The 24,088-nt window shown below is 37.3% G+C and overlaps 3 protein-coding genes across 4 annotated transcripts; all 3 read left to right on the top strand.

The window, feature by feature from the left end:
• Positions 1–221: 221 nt before the first annotated feature.
• Positions 222–8,981, top strand: LOC134847637 (uncharacterized). Its single transcript, XM_063864791.1, has 4 exons — positions 222–3,674; positions 4,078–4,953; positions 7,586–8,263; positions 8,606–8,981. The coding sequence occupies exons 1-4, from the start codon at positions 3,314–3,316 to the stop codon at positions 8,833–8,835; spliced, it is 2,145 nt and encodes a 714-aa protein (XP_063720861.1). The 5' UTR covers positions 222–3,313; the 3' UTR covers positions 8,836–8,981.
• A 4,909-nt stretch (positions 8,982–13,890) lies between these two features.
• On the top strand, positions 13,891–15,994 carry LOC134847657 (tRNA N6-adenosine threonylcarbamoyltransferase-like). Of its 2 annotated transcripts, none has more exons than XM_063864814.1 (4): positions 13,891–14,138; positions 14,216–14,583; positions 14,947–15,170; positions 15,491–15,990. In XM_063864814.1, exons 1-4 carry the CDS (start codon positions 13,895–13,897, stop codon positions 15,948–15,950), a joined length of 1,296 nt encoding a protein of 431 aa, XP_063720884.1. In that variant the 5' UTR covers positions 13,891–13,894; the 3' UTR covers positions 15,951–15,990. The 2 variants fall into 2 exon arrangements, with proteins under 2 accessions (XP_063720884.1, XP_063720894.1); XM_063864824.1 differs by having other exon boundaries at positions 13,951–14,062; positions 15,491–15,994.
• Positions 15,995–16,047: 53 nt separating this feature from the next.
• Positions 16,048–24,029, top strand: LOC134847647 (splicing factor 3A subunit 1-like). The gene is made up of 6 exons (XM_063864803.1): positions 16,048–16,883; positions 17,431–17,659; positions 17,916–18,070; positions 18,275–18,863; positions 19,024–19,298; positions 23,457–24,029. Exons 1-6 carry the CDS (start codon positions 16,083–16,085, stop codon positions 23,928–23,930), a joined length of 2,523 nt encoding a protein of 840 aa, XP_063720873.1. The 5' UTR covers positions 16,048–16,082; the 3' UTR covers positions 23,931–24,029.
• Positions 24,030–24,088: the final 59 nt, after the last annotated feature.

Genomic DNA, 24,088 nt, shown 5'->3' on the forward strand with positions numbered 1-24,088 from the left:
CGTTGTTTTGAAAGTAGTGAATATGCTGGACTAAGTTTAAACGACTTTTCTCCGAATTTCAAAGCGCTCGAATTATCATTGTTATTCGAATTGAGGTCTGCTGAGTAGCCCCAATGTGTTTCCTGGTCTGGGATATATTCGTTTCAGTACTCTAACTCTTTGAATTTGATTCAATTTTATTATTTTAGAGCATTATTTGGTGTTTTATTGCATTTTGTTTTTTCTTTTAGTTATTTTTTTTGTTGTTTTTAGCTGTTTGCGAACTGCACCTTCTCTTTTGATTTCAAACCCTGAAACTTCATTTTTTATGCTGAAGGTTAGAAGATTTTATGCTCTTAAAATTTCTGAAGCAAATGATAAATGGTTGCATTGGTGATGTTTACCCCTGCGATAAGCAAGACGATTGCAACCGGGTGCCAGACTTTTTGCCCGTAACTAGCTTGGTTCAAAGAATAGGCTAAATTGAGATTGTAATTTTTACTAATGTACCCTTTACATTTGCCATGTAAATGTAATATATCAATTTCTTATAGCAGGTATCTTATAATTGAGAATGAATATTTTTTATTCAAGTTTAAGTCACACCAAGTTCAAGCTACTAATTCTGAGAGTTGGGCGCAGAGGTATAGATTACGCTAAGGGTGTTGAGCTCATTAGGCCGAGTCCTGTTAGAACTTCAGTTTCATGCGTAGTCTGTTAGAACGCTATTTTTGTGTTGCATCGCAATTGTTGCGAAGCTTCGCTTTGCCTCTGTAAAAATTTTGTTTCTTATTTTAAGCATCTCATATTTTTAAATGCGTCTTCCACTATCTCCCTATGTTTAAGCTATACCATATGTTTCATGTTAATAATTTTCGAACAACTTTTGCTTGTCTAACAAAACGGACAAATTTTGCATGTCTAAGTTTTATCGTATACGTATATTGCAATGCTTAAAAATCATTTCAGAGCAGTTTGAGGAGCAGAGTGGCCACATGGTCATTATTTATGACCAGTCATTGTTTGTTAGTATTTGGTCATTTTTTTCTTTGACGGGTCATTATTTTTTAATGACTTCCTTTCTTTTTCCCTGTAATACTTTTTTGTGATAAAAATATTGCAAAGGGTTGCGTATTTTTTGAAGTCATACATTTTTCCATTCGCTCATTTATCAAGTCATCCACACATCCGTCACGCCATCCATCCATCAAACCATCCATTTATCCAGCCATCTATCTAGTCATCAATCTATCCAAGCATGCATGCAGGCATCCGTTCTTCCATCCAGCCTTCGATTCACCTATCTATCTAGCCATCCATTATCCATCCATCCACCTAGCCACTGATCTTTAAAACCATTAATCCATTCAATCATCCATCCATTCGTCAAATCATCCATCTAGCCATCTGTTCTTTCATCTAGCCATCCATTATCCATCAATCCACTTAGCCTTCTGTTCAGCCATCCATCACGTCATCTATCTAAACCGTCAGTCATGCATCCATACCGTCAGTCGTACATCCTTTCATCCACCTTTCCGTCCATCCAATAAGGCATCCGTCATCCATCCAACGAGCAAGCCATCTAGCCTTGTATCTATTTATTTACCCATCGCCCATCCAATCAGCTATTTATCTATCCAGTCATCCATCTGTTCAGGTATCCATATATCTAACCAGCCAACCTTAGACGTATGCTTCCAGTCGGCAATTCATTTATCAGCCATCAATCCAATCTTCTATCGGTACTTTTATTCATCCGTACGTCGATCTCTCCATTGTGCCATCCAACCTGCCATTTGGCCATCCATTCAGTCATCTGAATTTGCTGCTGCCGCCATCCCTCCCTGCAGCAAAACTTCGGTCCATCCATCTACCGATCCATTCAGCCGACTATGAATCCATCCATCCACCCATGCGACAATTCATCGTTCCTTCCAGCCAGCGATACTAACATTCATCCATCTAGCTATCGATTCATCCTTTAATCCAGCCATCCATCCAGTGTCAATCCAGCCATCTATCGAAACAACCATTCATACTTCCATCGCTCCTTCCATTCAGCCATCCAACCAGTGATCCATCCATTCAGACATCTGAGTTTGCTGATGCTACGATTATCTGAATTTGTTCCTGAACTTTTTTCCTTTCAAGACATACTCTGCCACTTTTCAGCAGCAGCTTTAGCTGCAGTGAGTCCGCTAGTCATTTTGTGATTTCAACCGAGTAGGTTGCTGACAAATAACAAGACTTAGCGTTGTGACTCTTTCATTTGTTCTTTTCTTGTCATTGTAAGCATGCAAAAGGTTTTTAAAGATTTTTGTGATGCTCATTTTCTGCAGGTTCATCGAAATAATTGAAAATACCAACCCCTTGAGCTCAAAGTTGATACAATGCACAATCTGTGACCATTTATCATAATGTTATTAGGGCTTGCAATTTTTAACTATGTTGGACTACTTTATGAGCCTTTTTATGCGCATATAATGCTCAGCGCGTCAGTAGCGGCTTATTTAAAGGCGGCGAAATAGTCAAACTTCCATTTGGCGCAAATAAATGTTATTCCAAATTCAGTTGAGACAAGCTTATTGGCTCAACTATTTTTTTCCTTCAAGACAAATTATATTTTTCAGATTTAATTATTTCGATCATCCGGGTGGGAAGCAGCGACGTTTTAGTTTGTTTTCAGCACAATTTTGACTACCTCAAAGAAAGCTTGTAGAGGTGTCAAATGTGGTATCATAATAAAGCCGCATTGTTCGCGAATCGGTTTCGTAAGAAATTTTCGCAAAGTTTTCACAGCATCAAGAAAAACTGGTTTGCACGTTTCTGTTCTTCAGACAAAAGGTTGAAGAAATGTTCAACAATTCCCAATCATTTTTTTTTTCAGTTTCCTTGTTTTACATTTTCCAACTGTCTGTTGGCTATTCCTCAGCAAATTATCAACCCATTTTTGCAGCGATACTTTTATTTGATTGCACTTATCTTAAAAACTTCGAATGATAAAAAGTTTTTCTGATGAAAATATATTGTTTGATAGTTTTGAAAACTCTGTGCGAACGATTTGAACTTTGAACTTCAAGTTTGTCTATGTTAAGTTCTGATTCGCAAGCAAACGTGGGACTGAGATTGAATTCCTTTAAAGAACTATCTAAGAAGTTGCAATTATTCCGATACCTTGAAAGAGGCCAGACTCGCCCCCTCCGCTAGAAAAATCTTCTGGAAGCTACTGACGTTTCTGGCATAAAACAAACCGAAAATTCTTTGAAAGCATTTCAGTACGTATGTATTTGGTAGAGTAGATCATCATTCTTTTTAGTGGAGTTGATTTGAGATGAGAATACAAGAGTTCAAGCAGACGGCTTTTCTCTTCCATGGAAGAGAGCGAATGTGTTTCTGGCGCCTGAAGATTTTATCTGTTTTGGAGGTATTCCCTAATGCCAATACCGATGAAGTGGCCGATTGTCTCTCCCCTATTCTGCGTGATCAATCACTCGAGGACAAGGAAGTGTTGGCGACTTTTCTGTCGGTGTACGATGTCCTAGAAAAGACAAAACCCCTGCTGATGGAGAGTATTATGAAATGCGTTTTCAGAAGCAAGAGCTTACTTTGTTTTGCCCTTTTTTGGATTGCTTGGGCGAAGTTGTCAGTGAAATTGGATAAAAAGACGGATGCACTTAAAATATGCCAAAAAGGTCAGCTATTCAGTATCAACAGAATTTGATCGATTGTGTGGCTTATTTTCTTTTTTTTGCAATAGTTTGCTAAAATTCTTTGATGCTCACATTTTCTATTTGCAAGAGTATTCAAATCAGTAAAATTTTCCGCGGACTTTTTCCGTGAAGAACTCCAAGAGAATTTGTGAGTCACATGCAAGTTGTTTATTAGTCATAACAATTTCAAATAATTTAGCGCTAAGGTAGGGTATATGCGCGGGCAGAAGAATGTGAATTGAAAAGTGTTAGGAAAAGCTAACATTAGATTAAATAGATTTAAGTACCCTATTAATATTAGTGGCTTTAGATTCCAAAGATTTCTTCAGCCAATTATCTACATGATGATGAGTAGTTACTTAGTGTTTAAGTTATAACCATTTAGGACTGAAGACAGAAAACCTGGACAACCCTGGAAAAATCGAGAAGGCCTTGAAAAATATAAATGCAAACGAACAAATAGTACTTGATGTGTTTAATGAATCTCGCAGTGGATCCGCCAGTCTTTTGTCCGTCATTCGGAGCCTTGAGCAACAAGACAAAATTGAGAAGGCATCTCTTAAGGAAGTTTCGCAACAACTTGGAGAATTACTTCATAGTAGCTCAGAATTGCGAAATGAGGTTGAAAACTTCAAACGGCAGACTTCGTTGTGCTTTAGAGAGTTGAAAGAAGAGATGGAAAAAAGTAAACGTGACATGTTACGAGCATCAGCACTCAACCACACCGAAGTTCTGTCGTCAATAGAAGATAAATTGAACAGTTTTCATTATCAATTGAACCTTAAAGACAACAGAAAGGGAGGCGAAGATTCGAACTTTGAAGAAACAAAAGTGCAAGAAGACAGTTTTATATCATTCATCTCGCAAAGTAGCTCTAAGCCGAAAGAAGAGGTGAGTCATAACACGAACAAGCAAGGTCGATCGAGTTTGATTTCATTTTCTCCCGACTTGGAGCAGAATCAGAAAAGTGGATCTAATAATAAAACTTCCAGTGATGATTTTTTGCAATGCTGTAGTATGTCTTTTGTTCAATTGCCCCAATCGAATAGAGCTGAGGTTGATTTGGATTTTTCGAAAACCAAGGCATTGAATGGGAGCGAGGAAGCCTTATTGACTCCCAGAAGCGAGCGATTAGGGGAACCACTGGAGTCAGCGCTAGTGCACGAAAAAATCGCTGGTGACAGGAAACAAGAAAACGCACATTGTAGCAAACCGGAAAGTGGATGTTCAGGACGTGTGTCGACGATTCAGAGATCTACAGGTAAAGCATTTTTCATGATTATTGAGATATATTTATCAATTTTGAGGCCTAGGTTGTTTTATCTGTTTTATTGTAACCCTTGCGATTGGCTACTCGCTTGTCTGCTTGCTTTACTACTTGTCTTTTTTCACTTCATTCGGCATTCTTGTCTTCGAAAAGTTCAGTGGGGGGTTTTTGACCCATTTTTTTCACCTTTGCGACAAGCAAGGGTATTGCAATCGGGTGCTAGACTTTTCCCCCGTAAACAACTTTAGTCACAGTATGATCTCCAATGTGAAGATATCCTTTTTCAGCACGTTGTACGTGTAATACCTGGAGTTGTTCTCCTGAGAGTTAACGCGTTACTGGATCTACTGGTAAAAATAATTCAGTAGTTGAATTTTTTTTCTTAATAAATTTTGGCCTAATTTTTGTCGGCTTATTTGCTGGGTGTTCTTTTTTGAAAATTCTATTCAATTGATTATTAAATTCAATTCGTAGAAAGTAACACAATGAAAGGGTGTTTTCATACTCGTTTTTTAACACGCTTTTGTTTACACGCGAAAGCTTTCAGTTTGAAACGAAAAAGCTTTCAAGCAATTATTATTTGATTTTTTTTTCATTAATTGCCCCTGCGATAAGAACGGGTTTTGCAATCGTGTGCTAGACTTTTTTTCACAGAATGGTTTTCCGCACTGAGGTTGTTCTGCTTGAAATCTGTCGGCTTATTTTCCGAATGTTTTCCTATTAGTTATTTGATTTTATAACGATTTATATCTAATAGCAAAATCTAAATCACCCTCTTAATTCTTTCGTAGTACAATTAGAGTTAAAATCAAACATAATAAACTGTCAATTTTGAAAAAAATTTTGTTGATTTTTTCAAAATCAATTTAAGACTTTTTGTTCATTTATTATTATAATATTCAATTCAATCTATTATCCAGTGCATCTGGCATAGAGGTAACACATATGCTTGAAGAAAAATGCTTGTGGTTCGAATTTTTAACTAGAAATTTAGTGCTTGTTCATGCAATCGTCTATCTCTATACTTTAACGCTTAGTTCCCATTGTACAGACACTTCTTGAAGATTCGGCTGTTTTCAGATCCATTGAAGACCACTAGTGGACGTATTAATCTATATATTTTTTGCAAAATTCTTGCTGGATTTTGAAAACTTTTTAATATAAATTTTACAGTTTATTGTTTTTGAAAACTTTTCAGAAAATTTGCTTTGTCGGTCAATGAGCACGGAATTATCAAGCATGCGGATAATATTCTATCTATTAGCATTTATCATATTCTAGCAATCATCATTTTTTTTTCACATCAACAATCATCAACAACTTTTTTTTAATATAGCGGCTTTCGTCTCACTTTCTGTCTGCCATTTCGTTGTGCAATGTTTGTGTGGTATTCCAAAATTTGTCCCTCACGGTTTTCTTTCGACTTAAACCCTGTCGGTATAGGTTCCGAATTGGGTCTTGTATTCACTACATATAAAGCACTCGCGGCACTTTATAAGCAGTATATTTCAGTTGATTTTCAGCTTATTGGCTATCTGTTGTAATTTTGCGGGCTTTTCTAGCCAAATATTGTTTCCTCTAAATTTCTTGTTTTATTTTAAAGATCGACAAGATTCTGGCTCTATAGTTCCGAATGCTCAATATCAACCTCAGAAGGTCCTTCTGAAAAAATGTAGATATATTTATTCATAAACAAAAACCATCTTTTTTCATTTTTGAAGTTTTTTTTCTAAATCTTTTTTCAGTTTTTTTCTCCGCTCGAAGTCTTCTTTATTACTTCTCCAGCCCCATGCTGTATTAATCTTACTTTTTGTATCGCAAGTGGTGCGATGCTCAGCTTCGGCTCTGTGTTTTCAGTTTTCGATTGAAATCATGGTTTCTGATTATAACTTAAAGTTCTGCCAAACATCCGGAGCATGTTTTGTACTGTTACACTTGCTTGAGACTCAAAGGCCGGTGGCTGGAATCCGACCGAAACCAGTTTTTTTGCAAACTTGATTTTTTTTGTGATTTTTCGGGCTATCGTCCGTCTGCCTATTTTTGTCGGCGTGATTCCCTTAGCCCAATTTTTTGAAGTTTCATCTTTTTTCTAAGTTACTGTTACACCCATGCTTGAAACGACAGAGTCCAATTGTTCGATTCCAGTCGAGACCTGTTTTTATTTTTTGCAAATTAAAACTCGTGTAATTTGTATTTGTGTCTGCTTATTTTTGCTGACTTAGTTCGCGTTTTTTGAAAATTCGACTTCTTTCTAGCATTCGGAAAGCTCTTTGTAAAGTTTTTAATAGTGCAGGTCATTTTCTGGATATACTAAGCTTTTTAGCAATTTTTTTTGATCAAAACAATTTTTTTTTATTTCAAACAGTCATCATTTTTGAATCGTAAGTGGCGCTAAGCTCAGCTTGGCCTCTGTGTCAATAATGTTGTTGAGTCTCATTTGAAGCTCATCAAAACCTCGGAGCTCAATCTATTAAAATTGTTAAAGGAAAGATTGATTTTGAGTGCGGCAAAAAAGAAATTTCTCTAGCAGTATCGATCTTTCGATCAGCTTAAACAGCGTTCTACTCAGCTTAAGCTAACTTTTTCATCATCGAGTTTGAAAAATGTGTTATTGTTTTCCCTGAAGGGCGGCAACTATCTCTGAACGCAAGCTTTAATGCTTTCGACGAGCTAGATAAAGAAATGAAAGATCCTACATATAGTGTTATTCGACCCCGAAACTCGTTAGCCGCTCCGGAAATTGACAGAAAAGAAGTGAATAGGTTAATGGAAGAAATGCTCGATTGGCGTTGTCTTACAACTGTCTCACGATCGACAAGGGCAAGATCAGTTGGGTCATCTGGAAATCAAGATTATCAATCGGAAACCGAAAATGATAATGGAGCCAAAACAGAAAACAGAGATACCAAAAGCTGTGCGCCAATGGCTCCAATAGTTATCTCTGCTCAACTCGATAGTTTGCTGTTAGACTCCCCCAAAACTTCGCAATTTATGAAGAAGAAATTGAGTAATGGCAACCAGAGACGAGTTTCGCTGATCGAGTACACGCAGGTTGAGGACAACGACGAGTTTATAGCAAGTGATACATTTGAAGGATATACTCAATTCGAAAACACTCAGAATACAAATTCGCTCGCAACAACAGACTTGGACGAAAATGCAATGATTTTGAAAGACAACGAAAACGAAGATAGTTTACTTGAGAACAAGTTTGCGCGCAAGATTGTTCGTGACAGTTTTGGCTGCAGAGCTAGTGTCAATAGTAGAACAAGTAGTGACTCAAGGATGCCGCTAGACATCATAGGTTAGCGATATTCTTTGTCTTAGCGATATTCTTGGTTTTAACGCGATAACTACTCGCAACTAGGTTTAAGGTACTCATATAAGGTATTTGTTTCTAGAAACTAATTCAGTATAAATTGTAATTACTTGCTGTTAGAAGATTCTCAAAACTAGTGAACTGAAAACTTTATTGCCTGAATTTTGCTAGTAATCTATAGGAGTTTTTAGCAACTAGGCAGGTCGCGAGAGGGGACAGGTCGGTGATATAGTGGGAGAAGCATTTTGACATTTGATAACTTACTTGGAATAAAAAAAACTCTAAATAAATTGAATAAAAAAATTGGCTTTATACTTGCACTTTTAGGCAACGAAGAGAACATTAAGCCTCAATCGAGTGCTGGTGGAAAAAATTGCAGCACTCCCTCCAATCAGCGCACACAGAATCCGAGGAAATCAATGCTCCGAGGACTGTCTGTGCTCTCTCCAATCGAAGATGAAGGATCTTCTTTTGAGTCGTCGTCCCACAAGTCATCTATGAGTAGTTGTAATATGTCCGATCAGAGTGCAAATTGTACTGACTATTCGGCCAAGTGAAATGTTTTAACAAAATAGGCGAGTCTCACAGTTTTTGGGCCAAATATATTAAATAGTGATGGGACAAGACAGAAACAGGAGAGCGGTTACTTAAGACACGCAATACTAAATTATCTCATTTTAATCTTTTGGTTCCAATCCGACCACAGAAGCACAGAAGGTGAAGCGAATATTGAATTCGGATGATTTTTTATGCAAAAGCATCTACTACGTAGAAAAATTATAGGCAATGATTGGTTTATCTTTTTGATACCCAATGATTCGTGATTTGAATTAAAAATTGAAGAAAAATTCAACAAAATGAGAAAACACGGTTTGAAAATATCGCTTTTCATTCATTAAAACTGTGGTTGGAATATTTTTTGCTAGGTGGATAGTGACAGGACATTCTTCTTCGTATGTAATTGTGCGCTAGCTGACCCTGATTTGTCCTTAAAAACTCGTTTGATTTTGATTTCGCTTTGATTTTGGATTTAATTGTGATTATTGTGTGTTGTTCATTGCGTTTTGAGCTAGATAATTTAAATGAGTTAGAGCATTAAGTTTTACCTTTAATTTGTAGTATTTCCCAATAAGAACTTGGTATTGGATGAAGTGAGGCCCCAATTGTTTGAAAAGCCGAATGTCATAAAATTATAACTAACCAATCAGAACTGAGTATTCGTTTAAATAAACAAATCCAGGAGATAAAAATCACTTTTAGTCAATAAAATGAGCAGATAATGCAAGCGGGCTGATACATATTGCTTGATTGTCAGTTTCGAGACCCGGGATGGTAATAGCACAAGCTAATTTTTCCATTTTAACTCATAAATTTGTGCTCAAATTATTTGACGAGCGAATCAGTTGCATATGTTTCATCTGCTATATTAAGCACCTTGTTTTTACATTTACATTTGTAAACTCTGAACCAGCTAGGACAGGCAAGAATTAGAAGTCTTCCTATCCGGAGTTCTGCGGTTGGAATCCCATAGTCGGCATTTCTTATTATTTTAAAGCTCAGTTTTGCTCTTTTTGTTTTTTTTGCCAATTGTATTCTCGCCTCTGTGGAAACGCCCACCAGTATTCACATCGGCACAAACTCTTCAGCGAATAGAAACACAGGCACTCAGTCCTTCTATCATTGGAATAGCCACTGTCGCTAGACATAACGAGCTGCATACTGCAAACGCTAGAAAAAACCTCGAACAGGGTTCTTTTCGGTTGATTTTTTCACTGACTCTTAAGTAATCATAAATTAAAGTAACTTTCAGATAAAAATTCCGGGTTAGGCGCATAAATAGAGCTTTCCAATTAAATCATGCTTAAGACCCAGCAAGCGTTGTGTTTTTACCTTTTTTCGACTTCATCGGAAACACCGTGTTTTCTTCAGAAATCGAGTTCTGATTGTTTTCATTATCTACATGTGCTACAAAGACTTCGGAAACGTCCTTTATTTCTTCTACAGACCGCGAAGCTTATGAGCGACTCGATTTTATTCAAAAACATTTCAGCTATTTGAATTTGACTTTTTGTTTTGCTATCTTGAATTGATTCGTTCAACTCTGTTTTCGATTTTCAATCGGAGTTATCTGGATGTCCTTCATTAGTTTTGTGTTTTTTAGCCATTTTTTCAAGCTGCGGATGAATAGCGGCTGCAAAATCTTCGCTTTTTTCTAAATAAGTTTCTGAGCTGTTATAAATTGCTTCCTCCTGGCGCGCATAGCTGTTTAGATTGAGCGAATTTTGAATAATCAGCAGATAGTAGTGTACTTTCATTAATTAAACACATTATGGAAAACAAACGCAACGCGGCCATCCGCACCTAGCACAACATATACAATGCGATTCCCTATCAAATGGTCTTCAGAAGAGTACTTTCTAACCAGATACGATAGCTCTTGAGAAGCTGCGAACGTTTTTTTTTGATCCGCGACTAGTTTTCTTTCAGGACTCAACTTCGACGTAGTCTTGTCTTGATTTATATAGGCAGAATAGTGTGATCTGCCTTTCTTTTAACATGCGTGACTCTCGTAGCGCTGGCTAGCAGATTGCCTCGTGTTTTTCCAGATTCACCGGCATTAACGGATTTTTCCAATTACAATCTGCATTGGGAAGAAGTCCGAAAAACTATTCCAGACATGTATCGCTCCCGGATACTCGTTACTTTTCTTCCTATAAAATGTGAGATAAAGTACCATTGAGACTCTTACAGACGCTTAACTGAAAAGCTTTTTAATATTTTTTTCTTTGTAATCCGAGATAAGATGAAAGTTTTTTATCATGTATCGAGCCGCCATCATGGACTTTTTGATATGCCTTATTATGCTTGCGATTAGTAAGCGTTAGCAAATCCGAATAAATTTTTTTCTAGGTAAACAACTTGTCTAACACAATCATTGAATAGTTTTCTGAAATCTGTGTTTTTGTAAAACAACACATGTTTTGAAATATGCCTGGATTTTAATCAGCCGTTCTATTCAAAATCTTTTTACGCTTGTTGTATACTCATCAAAGTTTTTTTGTTCACTCGGCTCAAAATTTTTCGACTTGTACTATATTGACTTATTTATCTCATTTTGCGTCGTTGATTGAGCGAAAGAATTTTCTCATGCGTGTGTTTCTTTTGAGAGGGACTTGAAATCCCTTTTTTAGTTTCTAAGCTTTTTTCGGCTCAAGTTGTGTGCAGATGAATTGTCGGTTTTGATGCTTTTTTCACATTCAGATTCTTGCTTGGTTCATTTTTCCTTAAACGAACGTAATGAAGGACAGATCAAGATGGATATAAAATATCTGAAATATCTAGTTTTTTTTCGACATCTTGAAAAAGTTTTGACTTATAGTCGCTTTCAATTCATTTTAGTTGGTTATTTTTCATGCTATAATTGTGTTGAACCACCGGCTTCTGTGCTGGCATCACAAAATTTGACCTTCGTTGACAGCGGCTCAAAAATATCATTTTTGTAAAACATTTGTTTAGTTATTTCAAACACATTCTGTAATTTAACCGTTTTCGCGGAGAGGCTGTTGGATGTTAAATCGGTGATATTTTACAATAGGTGGTAGTTTCAATTTCAATAGCTGGATCAATTTTTGTTATACTTCGCACATTATTTATAATTTATTTCAAAAGCCACATTTTTTGGCAAAAGAAGTGTGAAGTTTGAACTTTTTGAATAGCTTTTCATATATCAGAGTGAACTATTTACAAAAGCTATCTTATAGCATGTACAATTGATTGAAAATGAATTGACTATTTTATGCATTATAGTTCTCAAATTTAATACATGCACTATATCACCTTCAAATCTAGTTTATTTAGGGTCTGATAGTATTTTTCCGTTAAAAATTAATTCTCCAATTACAAATGTGTCGCAAACATAGAATACCAATTTCTGAGACTTGGAGAGGACAGACAACGGGTCTGCCCAAGTGTCTGCCCCAATACGATGAATAATTATAAAAATTAAAAAAATAATAATCATAAAAAAAATTCTTAAAGAATTAATTTACAGAAATCTTAATCGTCTTTAATCAGAATTCTGATATAAGAGGAAAGAGAGCAACATTATAGAGGTAACAAGTTTCACTACCTATTTAATGAATTTAGCTAATACTGAAAAAAAAAACTTGGCGTTTTGATATAGTTAAGTATACAAAAGGTATTTTTTCATATTATCATTACATCTCGACGATGAGTGCTTCTACTTTTGACGCGAAACTGATTATAACCACTCAATAACCAACTCTCAGTTTCGTCATTTTCTGTTAACCACGTTTCAGTTGACATTATATCGAGTGGAGACTTATGACTTAGTGTAAGTGCTTCCAATTGTTCGTAGTGAATTTTGTGATCTAATATTCAAATAAAAATTGGTTGTTTTTTGCTCTTTGTTATAAAACTAAGCACCATTGGGTAGCACCAGTTAAGTAACTTAAACTAGGTATTCGATAAAATCCGGAAGAAAACGGTCGCTGTTTGAATTGTTTGCTTCTTCTTGTAGTTGTTCGTTGTCATGTCCACCACTTCATCGCCCAATTGATTTGTTGGTGTTTTAGTATAAAGCTCTTCCACAACTACTGGTAGAAGCGCCGTTAATTTCGAAATACTTTCACTTAATTGATTATAAGGATTCAATTCTTGGACTCGCGATAAATTCAGTTTCGTTTTTTTTTACACTAGGCAATTTAATCGTTAAAGTTGAAATGCCCAATCGTCTCGCTTCCGTTTTTAAGGCTTGAAGCCAAACATTCCTCTATCATAATTGGATGACCGACACGATTAACCATATCCTTGAGCCAACTGTGTCGCCGCCAGATGGTGTCACGATCTGCATGATAAACAAATTTAACTATTATCGGGGCATTCCTTGTGGTCCAAGTGGGTGGCAAGCTGCAACATTTGACGGATTGATGTTTGTTAATAGACGCTGGGATAGAAGGGCTAAATTACTCGTTAGTGGCTCTCTGTCAATTTACGTTATTAAAGATCAAACATAGCTTTCTTGAATACTACTCGAGTTTAGTTTTCTTTCGCTCATCTCAAAGATTCCATTCGTGTTGGCAATGATTCGATTGTCCATCTGAATTTGGCTTTCCGTTAAAGCTTTGATTTACTTTCCGTGTAGCATAATTGTATCGATCATGGATAACATCAGCTTCTTCATTGTTCCAGGATCTTCATCTCCAATTGCATTTCGATTCTCTGCTACTGTTTAATAAGTTAATCACAGCAATTAGGTTGATAATTATTTGTTGTTATGCTCAGCACTGCAGTTCGAAAACCCATCCCAATTTTCGTGATCGGAACGTTTGGTTTTTTGGTATTCAGGCCCAGTAATGGACACGGATCGTTGAAGCAAGACCCGAAGATCGCTCAGTTTTTATGAAAAACTGGACGCTAAAAAATGGACGGTAAGCTGAATCAGCGTGTTTAAATCAGACAACAAATGAAATCGAACATGAATTGCAGCGCAAGCATTGCGAATTGTGCGTGCGTCCATACCTGTGTTCGTATTTGATTTTCCCTACTTTCAGTGTACTTTCACATGCTGTCAGTGTATTTTTTTCAGGATCAGTCATGACACTGCATCACTTGAAGTATTTTTTGCCCAAACAGTTTTGTTTTGGAGCGGTCACAAGAAATTTGTCGAAAACAACATTGGCGATTGAAACCAGTTTTGATAACACTGCAGTTGCAGTCATTTCGAGCGATAATCGGATCTTGGCCGACGAGATTTTTGATCAGGTAAAGTATCACAACATGACAGGTGGGACAGACCCGCGATTTGCCAAAAGTCTACATAAACGACATTTACCAAAAAGTTTAGTTTGATCTGCACAGTAATTGTCTTTGAATTGTTTAACGATGTTAATTTAAAAACATATTTTTAATTTACAGTAACTGAGAAGTGCTTGCTCAAAATTGGTGCTACCAATATTGATTCAGTTGCAGTTACAACAATGCCTGGAAGAGCAATTTGCCTTGAAATTGGGTTGCAATATGCGAAAGACTTGTGTCGTCGCCTCGAAGTTCCGATGATTCCTGTGCATCATATGAGAGCTCATGCAGTAGTTGCAAGAATGTACCACTCTGATATATGCTACCCATTCTTGACGCTTTTGATCTCTGGTGGGCACTGTTTACTGGCTTTGGTTGAAAGTGTTGACCAGTTTTGGTTACTGGGCGAAAGCTTAGACATTGCTCCGGGGCATTTTCTTGACTGTGTTGCCAACGTGATGGGCTTAAATGAAATGGAACAGTTCAAGGTTAGTTGTGCATTTACTTGATACTTGGGGGAGCGGTGGTGAATTGGTTTTTGTCTCGGCCTCTCAATCGAAAGGTCGGATGTTTGAGGCCCACCTTGATCCGTGCTCGTTGCTTAAGGGTGAGGCAACATTACCCAGCCCAGAAAAATAGCCAAAAAACTATAACATAACCAGGGGCACTACAGCGGTTCTTTTTGAACAGCTAAACAGCTCGTATGTTGGTCTTTTCTTTTGTGGGTAAATCGACTTTATCTTTTTGATCGAAGTTTAATTTGGTGTTCTTATTTGTCCGAGGTTTTGAAAGGTCGTTTGTTGCCTGGGTCTCATTTATTGTGGTTCGTCATTTGATTTCGTTTGTTTCAGTCGAAAAGTGGCGGCGCTGTTTTGGACTCTTTGGCTATTTGTGGTGACCCGGATCTGTTCCCAATTAATTACCGTGGAATTAGGATGTGTGGCGGAACCCCTTTAAACTTTTCCTTCAGTGGCGTGTTGGCAGCAACCAAGCGTGCTGTTGTGAAGTTCAAACAAGTTAATAGTGAAGAATATTTCGAAGAGATGTTACCGCACATTGCAGCCGCTGCGATGCGGTGAGCAACATTCGAACGTTTCGTATAATTTATTATTCATCTTATCCAGCTACGCAGTCAGTGATGAACGAATAAAAGAAAGAAATAAAGAAAATTTGTCGACTACTATGGTAGTCGACCAAATCAAGCTTTTCGAGCTCTCTTGAAACTCTGGGCTCTTCGTTTTTTAAAATGAATCTTCGTTTTTAAAGCGGCTCTGTCTGTAAAGCGACACTCCGTCTTTGAGGCGAGTCTGTGCGTAAAAAAGTAACTCTCCGTATCTAAAGCGACCCTTTTTTGTTAGATATCATATTAATTGTTTTCATTTGACCCCGTTTTAGAGTTGTGAGCAAACATTTGTTGCACAAATTGACCCGATGTATGTACTTTCTTCACGACAAGTCCATTGATGACAACCGCACTCTGGTGGTGTCAGGTGGGTGTGCCTCGAGCAGAGTTCTGACAGAAGATTTGAATAAGTTATGCCGGCTGAGAAATTACAAATTGTTCATCCCTCCGCCTAATGTGTGCATAGATAATGCTGTTATGATTGGGTACACAGCTCATGAAATGGTTGAATCAGGATTTGAACCAATCAGATGTGAGGATTTAGAAACTGTTGAAGTCGATGGATTTGCGAAAATTGGAAATGATGCCACTCGGAGTGTAAACATATCAAAGCACATCACAAGTAACTTTCGAAGACTAACAATGTCTGAATTTTCAATTGCGAATGAAATTAATGGCTTCGAGAGAAGTTCAAACTCGTTTGGAAGTTTCGAACGTATTTTGAAACACTAATAAATCATATTAGTTATTTTTACTGGTTAATATTCAGGTCAATGGTCTGAATTGACTGAATTCACATAGGTAGTATGGTACACTCACAGATATTATATAGATATGAGTTGATGCTTTCAGATTTTGATTGAAATGACTCTTGACCCGGCAAGCAACAGGGAAGCTGTGATAGGCAATCCGGCTCCGAATCAACAACAGCAGCATAATATGCAAAACAGACCACCACAAGCTCCACCAAATAAAGAAAGTGCCCAGGATGAAAATATTGAGGCTGCTACCAAGCCAATAGTTGGTATAATCTATCCGCCACCTGAACATCGAAACATCATTGATAAGACTGCTATGTTCGTGGCTAGAAATGGACCTGATTTCGAAGACAAAGTCCGACAGAATGAAGTGGCGAATTCGAAATTCAATTTCTTCAACGCTACCGATCCTTACCATGCTTATTACCAACACAAAATCAAAGAGTTCAGAGAGGGAAGGGCAACGGAAGTCACGCCTGCAAAGCCAACGCCTTCAAGTGCAGTTTTAGCGCAGCAGGAGAAAATTAAGCAACAAGTTGTGGCTGAAATGGCGGTTCCAAAAGAAGCACCACCTGAGTTTGAATTCATTGCGGATCCTCCTACTATTTCGAGTCAGGAGTTGGACGTGGTTAAACTGACTGCTCAATTTGTAGCGAGAAACGGAAGGCATTTTCTGACGCAGTTGATGAACAGAGAGCAAAGGAACCCACAGTTTGATTTTTTGAGGCCGCAACATGGAATGTTTCAGTACTTTACGAAGCTGGTGGAACAGTATACAAAAGTGTTGATCCCGCCGAAAGACTTGATTGAGACTCTGGAGTTTCAGTCTCTCAGTATCCAACCTATGGTTGACGAAGTGAAAAGAAGGAGCGATTGGAAGAAGCACATCGAAAAGCAGAAACAGAAGGTATAGAGTTCACGTTTTAATTGATAGTTTCTTCCACTCGAGACCTTTATTTTTAGTAGGTCCCGGAGTGTACATTTAACTGGGAAGTCATCGCTAGTTTTATTCATTGGTAACATTTTTCGCTTTTTTGTATCATCGCATTCATTAAGCATCATGTCTGGTCATTTTACTAAGAGTCGATGAACATGGTGAAGTATTTTTTTTAGACTCCAAAGAGCCTTAAGGCCAAAGAGCTGGACTTATTTGAAATCCAAAGAGCCTTAAGGCCATATATATTTTCTTTGAAATTCGAAAGTTGACGTTTTTTTGAAAATAAGTCAATTTTTTTTTGTTGCCGCGCGTTCATTGGCTCTTTCCAACGGTCTGTTGGCTATGTTTACTACTTTTAATTGAAGGCCTCGAGAAATCGACGGACCGACGTGCTCGTGATATTTAAATTCATAAATAACAAAATGCCAAAAAACAGAAGTGGGATTATATGAACATTACCGATAAGAGATTTGAGACCTGCTGGGATGAGATACTAGGAGCATGTGTTTGGTTATAGGAAGCGGATGAGCTGGAGAAAGAACGTGTCGCATATGCTCAGATCGACTGGCACGACTTTGTGATAGTGGAGACGGTGGACTTCCAGCCACATGAGACGCTGGGTCTGCCTCCTCCTGTGACCCCAGCCACGGTGGGTGCCAGAGTGATACACCAACAGAGGACAGACGAGAAGAAACGGCTTGGCATCGAGGAAGAAAATGTCCCAGAACCAACTGAGTCGGCTAACGGTAAGTTGCTTGCCCATAAAGAATTGATTTGGAAACGGTTGCATAAGTTAAAAAATGTTCTACCAATGTTACTATCGTATTATAGTGTTTTGAGTAATATTATATAAAAGTATCAACTAACGGATGGTTTGCTGACTTTATCTTATTGTGCATTTCGCCAGAGCTCTTTTTAAGTAAAGAAATGTCAAGCATAATCTGCAGCATGTTTTGTATAGATAAAGTGAGTTATTCATTGACTGTGCTTGTTTCATATCAGCCGGCAAGGGTGGCAAAGACGGAGTGGGCGAGCAGGAGGCAGGGGGTGGGGGAGGTGCAGACATGGATCTGGAGGACATGGAGGAGTCAGATGAGGAGGGGGGCGAGGAGGAGGAGGAACCCGAGGAAGAGGATGAGAGTGAGACAATGAACCAGGTCAGTTTCAGTGAAAACGGTGAAAGGGTTCGGCTTTCGAGGTTTTTTTTGTTATTGGTTCGCAAGTCTCTGGTCAAATTTTATGGGAATAAGTTATCCGCAGTTGTATTCATTTCGTTTATTTGGGTTTGCTGAATAATGAGTGCATTGATGAATTTCAAATTGAACTTAATTTACGATGTTTGAATAAGTTAATGCTTTTAGAACAACCAACCCCAGATCCAGCCTATGCCCGTTGGTGGCGAGGATCTGCTGATCAGGAAAGACTACGACCCCAAAATGAAGCCGTCGACTTCTGCAAACCCGGCCTCGAAAGTGCAAAATTACGTCATAAACGAGATCACAGGAGAGAAAGTTCCAATTGACAAGATGAACCAGCACGTGAAATACAATCTACTGGATCCGCGATGGCTTGAAGAAAAGGAACGGCAACAGAGAGAGAAGCAGCAGCAAGAAGAAGTGTTTGCGATCGGAAATCAAATCGGAAACAGTCTTAAACAGTTGGCCGAGAGGCGTACGGATATCTTTGGAGCGGGAGACGAGGAGACCGTGATTGGTCGACGACTTGGCGAAGAAGAGGAAGAAAAACGAGACGAGAGAGCAATCTGGGACGGGCATTCCGGTAGTGTGGATAGTACAACTAAACGCATCCAGGCAAACATAACTATCCAAGACCAGATCGAAGCCATTCATAAAGCAAAGGGACTGTCGGAGGATAGCACCAAGGAGAAAATTGGACCTCATAAAGGATCAGGAGACAAAATTCCCGCTTCATCATCCTCAACAAGTGCGGGTGAGTTGGACTGTCTTTATTTTGAGCTTGCGTTTTTAAAAATAATTTGTGATTATAGGAATTTTTTGAGAACATTTGCATTAATGTGCAATGAATGTTTTCCAAAACTTGAATGTTGAGTGAACATAAATTTTCAATGATATTTATGAATGTGTTTTAGCACAGCATATGAATCCAGCGATGAGCCATGTGCAGCCGAGGCCCCAACTCACTCCTACGACGCCAATGATAGTGCCGATGGTACCTGTTGTGCAGAGACCACCAATGGTGCCAGTATTCAATACCAACCCAGCTGCTGCAATGCTGGGAGCCCAGACTATGTTGAGACCGTCAATGGCGGGACTGGCGATCCATAACCAGAACCTAGCCGTGGCTGCTCTGGCCGCACAAGCGCAGCAAGGACTGGCGGCAGCTGTAGCTGAGAAAAACGCACAGGTAAGCATAACTTTTCAAATTGCATTTCCTCTTCGAAAAGTTATTGGTCTGATTTTGATACGTCCACATGTGACATTTAAGTATTTGTTGCTGCCAACTGAGTTAAATTCCGTTGTGAATTGGTTTCCTTGTTTGAGTTTGAATCATTTGCCAAGACTCTATCACAGAATACTGGTTGGAGTGACTCTTGAATTACTGATTGAGTAATTAATGCTATTAAACCAAGAGATCTTATGTTGAGATTAAAAACAACTAAAAATTCAGCTAATTTTAATTAAAAGAATTAATTAAACAAAAATCTTCACAAAAACTTTGAAAATTTTTTATCCCTATAAAATTTATCTGGAATTAAAATTGAAACCGTCAACTATTCCCCCTCCTAGTCGAAGTAAATTGTAGTTTTAGTGCACTTCGTTAATAAAAGAATGCATTTTGGACTGTATCTTATTCTGCGATTTCGATTTCTATCTAAATCAACCCGACAGCTGACGTCGAATGTTTCTAAAGGTTTCTGAACATTTCTTTGGAAACCTCTCCAATAGAAAGATCATTAATTGTCTGAATTTGCGTATCTTTCACAATTGTAATAACAGTATTATACTTCCTTTTTACACAAGCAAAGCTCGTGTTTGCTTATGCGGATTGTAGTGTCTTATTGCAGTATCCACTTTTTCCCTATCTAAGTCATAAATGAAATGCTCATAATTGTGTTATTTGGTTTTTTGTTATTTTTGAGTTGCTTTGGAAATTTTAGCTCTTTTTGCATTGTTTTCTCGAACTACTTTGTGTTTGCACATAGAAATGGTAGCAAGAACGACTGCCTACTCACTTGTCTGTCTGCTTTTTCTACTAGTCTTTTTAACTTTAATCAGCGTTCCATATTCTTCGAAAAATTCAGTGGGGGGATTTTTGACCCATTTTTTGGATTTTTTACAGCTGGTTTTACAGCACATCCATTTTTGTCCAAGTTAGACTTCCAACAGTTGTATTTCAACAGCTGGTTTAGCTACTGAAGTGATACTTGTTTTTTTAGTTAAAAAATTTTTATTTATAAATTGATTTTATCGTCGGTTTTTTTTATTTTGACCAAGTTTTAAATGACCCAAATTTTGCTTTTATTTTTCAGCTTTTCTCCGGATGCATGGTTTCTGATTGTTTTTTGTTCTAAAAGTGCCTTCCTTGTGGCGGCATTTTTTTCCGCGAAATTCAGGAGTGTGGTTCTTTCTGGTTTGTAATGTTAACTTTTTTGTTGTGATCCAACTCTTATCGTTACGCATAAACTTCATATTCGATAGGTTTTGAAGTAATTGGGTTCTTTTCATAGGCTTTCCGGGTGTTAGAGTTTTTCTGCTACTTCTGTTTCGTGGCAATTGTTTGCAATTTTTGCAATCATTTTTTCTCTCATTTTCGTCGTATATATAGCAAATAGCGGATAGGGCATGTAGGTTGTTTGGTTGAAGATTAAAGGAACACTCTCTGAGTACTTTTAGTATTTTTCGTATCTCAATTTTTTGACCGAATTTTTTAAATCGTTTTCATCTATTGGCTATCAGAAAGAAATGAATGGAGTTAAGCCCAAATCCTTTTTTTGCTAGTCGTCGAATGTTTCTAAAGGTTTCTGAACATCTAAAGGTTTCTAAAGGTTTTGAAAACCTCTCCAATAGAAAGATCATTAATTGTCTGAATTTGCGTATCTTTCACAATTGTAATAACAGTATCATACTTCCTTTTTACACAAGCAAAGCTTGTGTTTACGCATGCGGATTGTAGAGTCTTATTGCAGTATCCACTTTTTCTTTATTTATTTCATAAATTAAAGGAACACTTTTGAGTACATTTAGTAATTTTCGCATCTCAATTTTTTGACCGAATTTTTTAAATCGCTTTCATCTATTGGCTATCAGAAAGAAATGAATGGAATTAAGCCCAAGTCCTTTTTTTGCTTCAGGCAATGGACTTCTTTAACAACTGCAATAAGTTTTTGTTTTTTTAGCCTGCGATTTCTTCTACTAAACTCCATCAAATTTTTCGATTGAGACACATTATCTTTTTTGGCGCTTTATTGTATATCGCACGTAGTGCAAAACTCAACATCGTCTCTGTGTTTATTTTCTCGAAAACTACCCTACCAAGTCTGAGATGAATCAAAAGGAAATGTTATGGGGATTACATATGCATAAGCTGCTACGCCCTGCTACATCAGCTTTCTTATTCATGTAGAAAAGGATTTACTGCTTAGAAAATGTCCAAATTATGAAATTTTTCAGATTTCTCTGCACAATTATGTTGCCCTATTGTTTTATGTTAAATTGTAAAATGTTATCGATTATAAAATGCGCAATTTTTGAAATTTGCCCGTGTTTGGAAACTTTTTGAATTTTCTCGAAAATTACACCGCCTAATCTAAGATTGAGGGTTCAAGCGAAAGACCATGGGCTAGGAATTGCGGCTACGCCCTAATAGTTGTATAAAAGCAATGTTTTTAAAAGGTTTTCAAACAGGTACCTCCAGCTTTAGCTGGGCCACTAGTATTTAACTATTGTGAAGCGGGAATGGTGCAGATGCTTGGACGGGTGATGCTGAATGTTTCCGCACATCAGAATTTTAGTTTAACCTTTTTCACCATGCTTTTATTTTTGGCCCTTTAAGAGCTACTTTTTGCCGAACCTAAAGTCAGGGTTACCGCTTGGTCAGATTTGGATAATTTTTTGACCCGTGGTCAGAAAAAGTCAGAAATCATTTAATTGACGTTTTACTTGCCAGAAAATTTGTTTTTCCTTGGTTTCAGTGGTCTTACATTGAGAAGTTGATTTAATTGCACAACTTCTGTTTGTTTTTCAGAAAGATGGGATTGTTCTGACAAGAGCAGGTTTTGAATAGTGTCATTTCTTCAATGTTCAAATGAATAATTCATTGGAATTCAACGTTTGACGTTCAAGCGTTTTTTTAATGTTCTAGTTTTGTCTGAAAAATGTCAGCAAAATAGTCAGTTTTCTGATGATTTGTTTGGTCAGATTTTTGATCTGAACAAAGTGGTAACCCTGCCTAAAGGACTTTTTATAGATTTGGATGAATTTAGTATTTTCTATAAATGGCTTCGGGAAAGCTTTTTATAACTCGGTTATTAAATGCGTTGAATTAAGTCCTCTGAATTAAAACCTCATGGGTGACTGATTTTGTGTTATAGTCTTGGTAATATAACACAAATTGTCGATTAGCTCTACAAAATGTAAAATTTTACCTTATGGTAAACCTTGTCTTGAGAACACTGGGAGGTGAAAATGTTAGTTTTACTAAATGTTCCAAATATTTAGGTGTTCAAATTGATCATCAACTTAGATTTAACGAGCATGTAAATATTGTCTGCAAAAAATTAGCAAGATTTAATGGGATCATGTACAAAGGCCGGTGTGTATTTTCAAAAAAAAATGTTATCAAGGTTTTATTTAGCTTATGTGGTACCAACACATAATATCATATGGTCTTCTGGTATGTGGTAGTACTAGCAAAACAAATCTGGAAAAAGTTTATTTATTTCAGAAAAGGATACTGCGAACAATTTTCTTTAAACGAAAATTTGAACATATTACTTCGAAATTTAATGAACTTGGTTTAGAAACAGTTCATGAAATCTATTTAAATCAATTTGTCAAAGAGACAATTTTCCAATACCTAAAACGTTCTCCATTAGACTATCTGAATATTAATAAATTTAGTTATCGAAGAAGTACACGTTCTACCTCAAATGGAATGATTCCCTTTTACCGCTGCAAAACAAAAATGATGGAAAATTCTCTCTTATAAAATTGTGAAATGCTTCAACTTTTTGATTTCAAATTGGCTTCTTCCAGATAACATTGAAACCTACTCTGATGAGAAACTTTCAAACTTTTTAAAAACTCACAAGGAAAAGTACATTACTGATAATGTACAGCTGATCGACAATTTTTTCTAATTAGCATGAACTGATCTTTGTCGTGGCTTAATTGTAATAGTTATCCCGGGGGTAGCTACTTGTTAGGCTGAACAGACTGTGCTAGCTACCCTGATTCAGTGAATGATTTTGCAGATTGTACTTTCTTCACTGTATCGAATAAACGGTTTGATTTGACATAAACTTATGATTTAAAAACGAAAACTTTGATGCGCTGTTTTTAGGCACAAGCTGCAGTTGCAGCTGCGAACTCACTGAATGCGAGCACAGTTAAACACTCCTCAGTTCCAACTTCCTCGGGACAATCTTCGTCGTCGTCCGCAATAATCAACGAAGACCTCAGTGGTCCATCGGCTGCTAAAAGACAGAAGGGAGAAGCAGATCTCATTCCAGAAGACACCTTCCTGCAATCCAGATCCTCCTCCAATGTCACAATCAAAGTCACAGTTCCGACAGACTACTCGAAACCAGAATGGAAGCTCAATGGCCAGACTATCTCTATAACTCTCCCATACAAGGATCCAGTGTCTGTTATTAAAGAGAGGGTGTCAGAGCAACTCACGTTGCCGGCAGGAAAACAGAAGTTGGTCTATGACGGCATGTTTATAAAAGACTCGAACTCGCTGGCATTCTATAATATGAATGAAAACTGTCAAGTGTTGCTTCAACTTAAGGAGCGTGGTGGTCGTAAAAAGTAAACTCTGTTGTTTCCATAAATTTATTTTCGTTGTTTTCGTAATTAACTTTCAGGTTATTGTTCATTTTTTACCGTTGAAAAAAGAGCATTCAGTCCAAATATAAAAATACGTGTTTAAAGACTTCGTGGGGATTTTGTTTTGATTTTTTTTCTAAATTT

Source organism: Symsagittifera roscoffensis, chromosome 1 (assembly GCF_963678635.1).
Source record: "Symsagittifera roscoffensis chromosome 1, txSymRosc1.1, whole genome shotgun sequence".
Lineage (NCBI taxonomy): Eukaryota > Metazoa > Xenacoelomorpha > Acoela > Convolutidae > Symsagittifera > Symsagittifera roscoffensis.

What these genes read in the sequence shown, in the direction of transcription:
- LOC134847637 (XM_063864791.1), top strand. Translation starts at nt 3,314, where the DNA reads ATGAGAATACAAGAGTTCAAGCAGACGGCTTTTCTCTTCCATGGAAGA. An exon ending in GACGATTCAGAGATCTACAG is followed by an intron (nt 4,954 to 7,585) that starts GTAAAGCATTTT and finishes TTTTCCCTGAAG; the next exon opens with GGCGGCAACTATCTCTGAAC. An exon ending in GATGCCGCTAGACATCATAG is followed by an intron (nt 8,264 to 8,605) that starts GTTAGCGATATT and finishes TTGCACTTTTAG; the next exon opens with GCAACGAAGAGAACATTAAG.
- LOC134847657 (XM_063864814.1), top strand. Translation starts at nt 13,895, where the DNA reads ATGACACTGCATCACTTGAAGTATTTTTTGCCCAAACAGTTTTGTTTT. An exon ending in TAAACGACATTTACCAAAAA is followed by an intron (nt 14,139 to 14,215) that starts GTTTAGTTTGAT and finishes TTTAATTTACAG; the next exon opens with TAACTGAGAAGTGCTTGCTC. An exon ending in ATGAAATGGAACAGTTCAAG is followed by an intron (nt 14,584 to 14,946) that starts GTTAGTTGTGCA and finishes CGTTTGTTTCAG; the next exon opens with TCGAAAAGTGGCGGCGCTGT.
- LOC134847647 (XM_063864803.1), top strand. Translation starts at nt 16,083, where the DNA reads ATGACTCTTGACCCGGCAAGCAACAGGGAAGCTGTGATAGGCAATCCG. An exon ending in ACCAACTGAGTCGGCTAACG is followed by an intron (nt 17,660 to 17,915) that starts GTAAGTTGCTTG and finishes GTTTCATATCAG; the next exon opens with CCGGCAAGGGTGGCAAAGAC. An exon ending in TAGCTGAGAAAAACGCACAG is followed by an intron (nt 19,299 to 23,456) that starts GTAAGCATAACT and finishes CGCTGTTTTTAG; the next exon opens with GCACAAGCTGCAGTTGCAGC.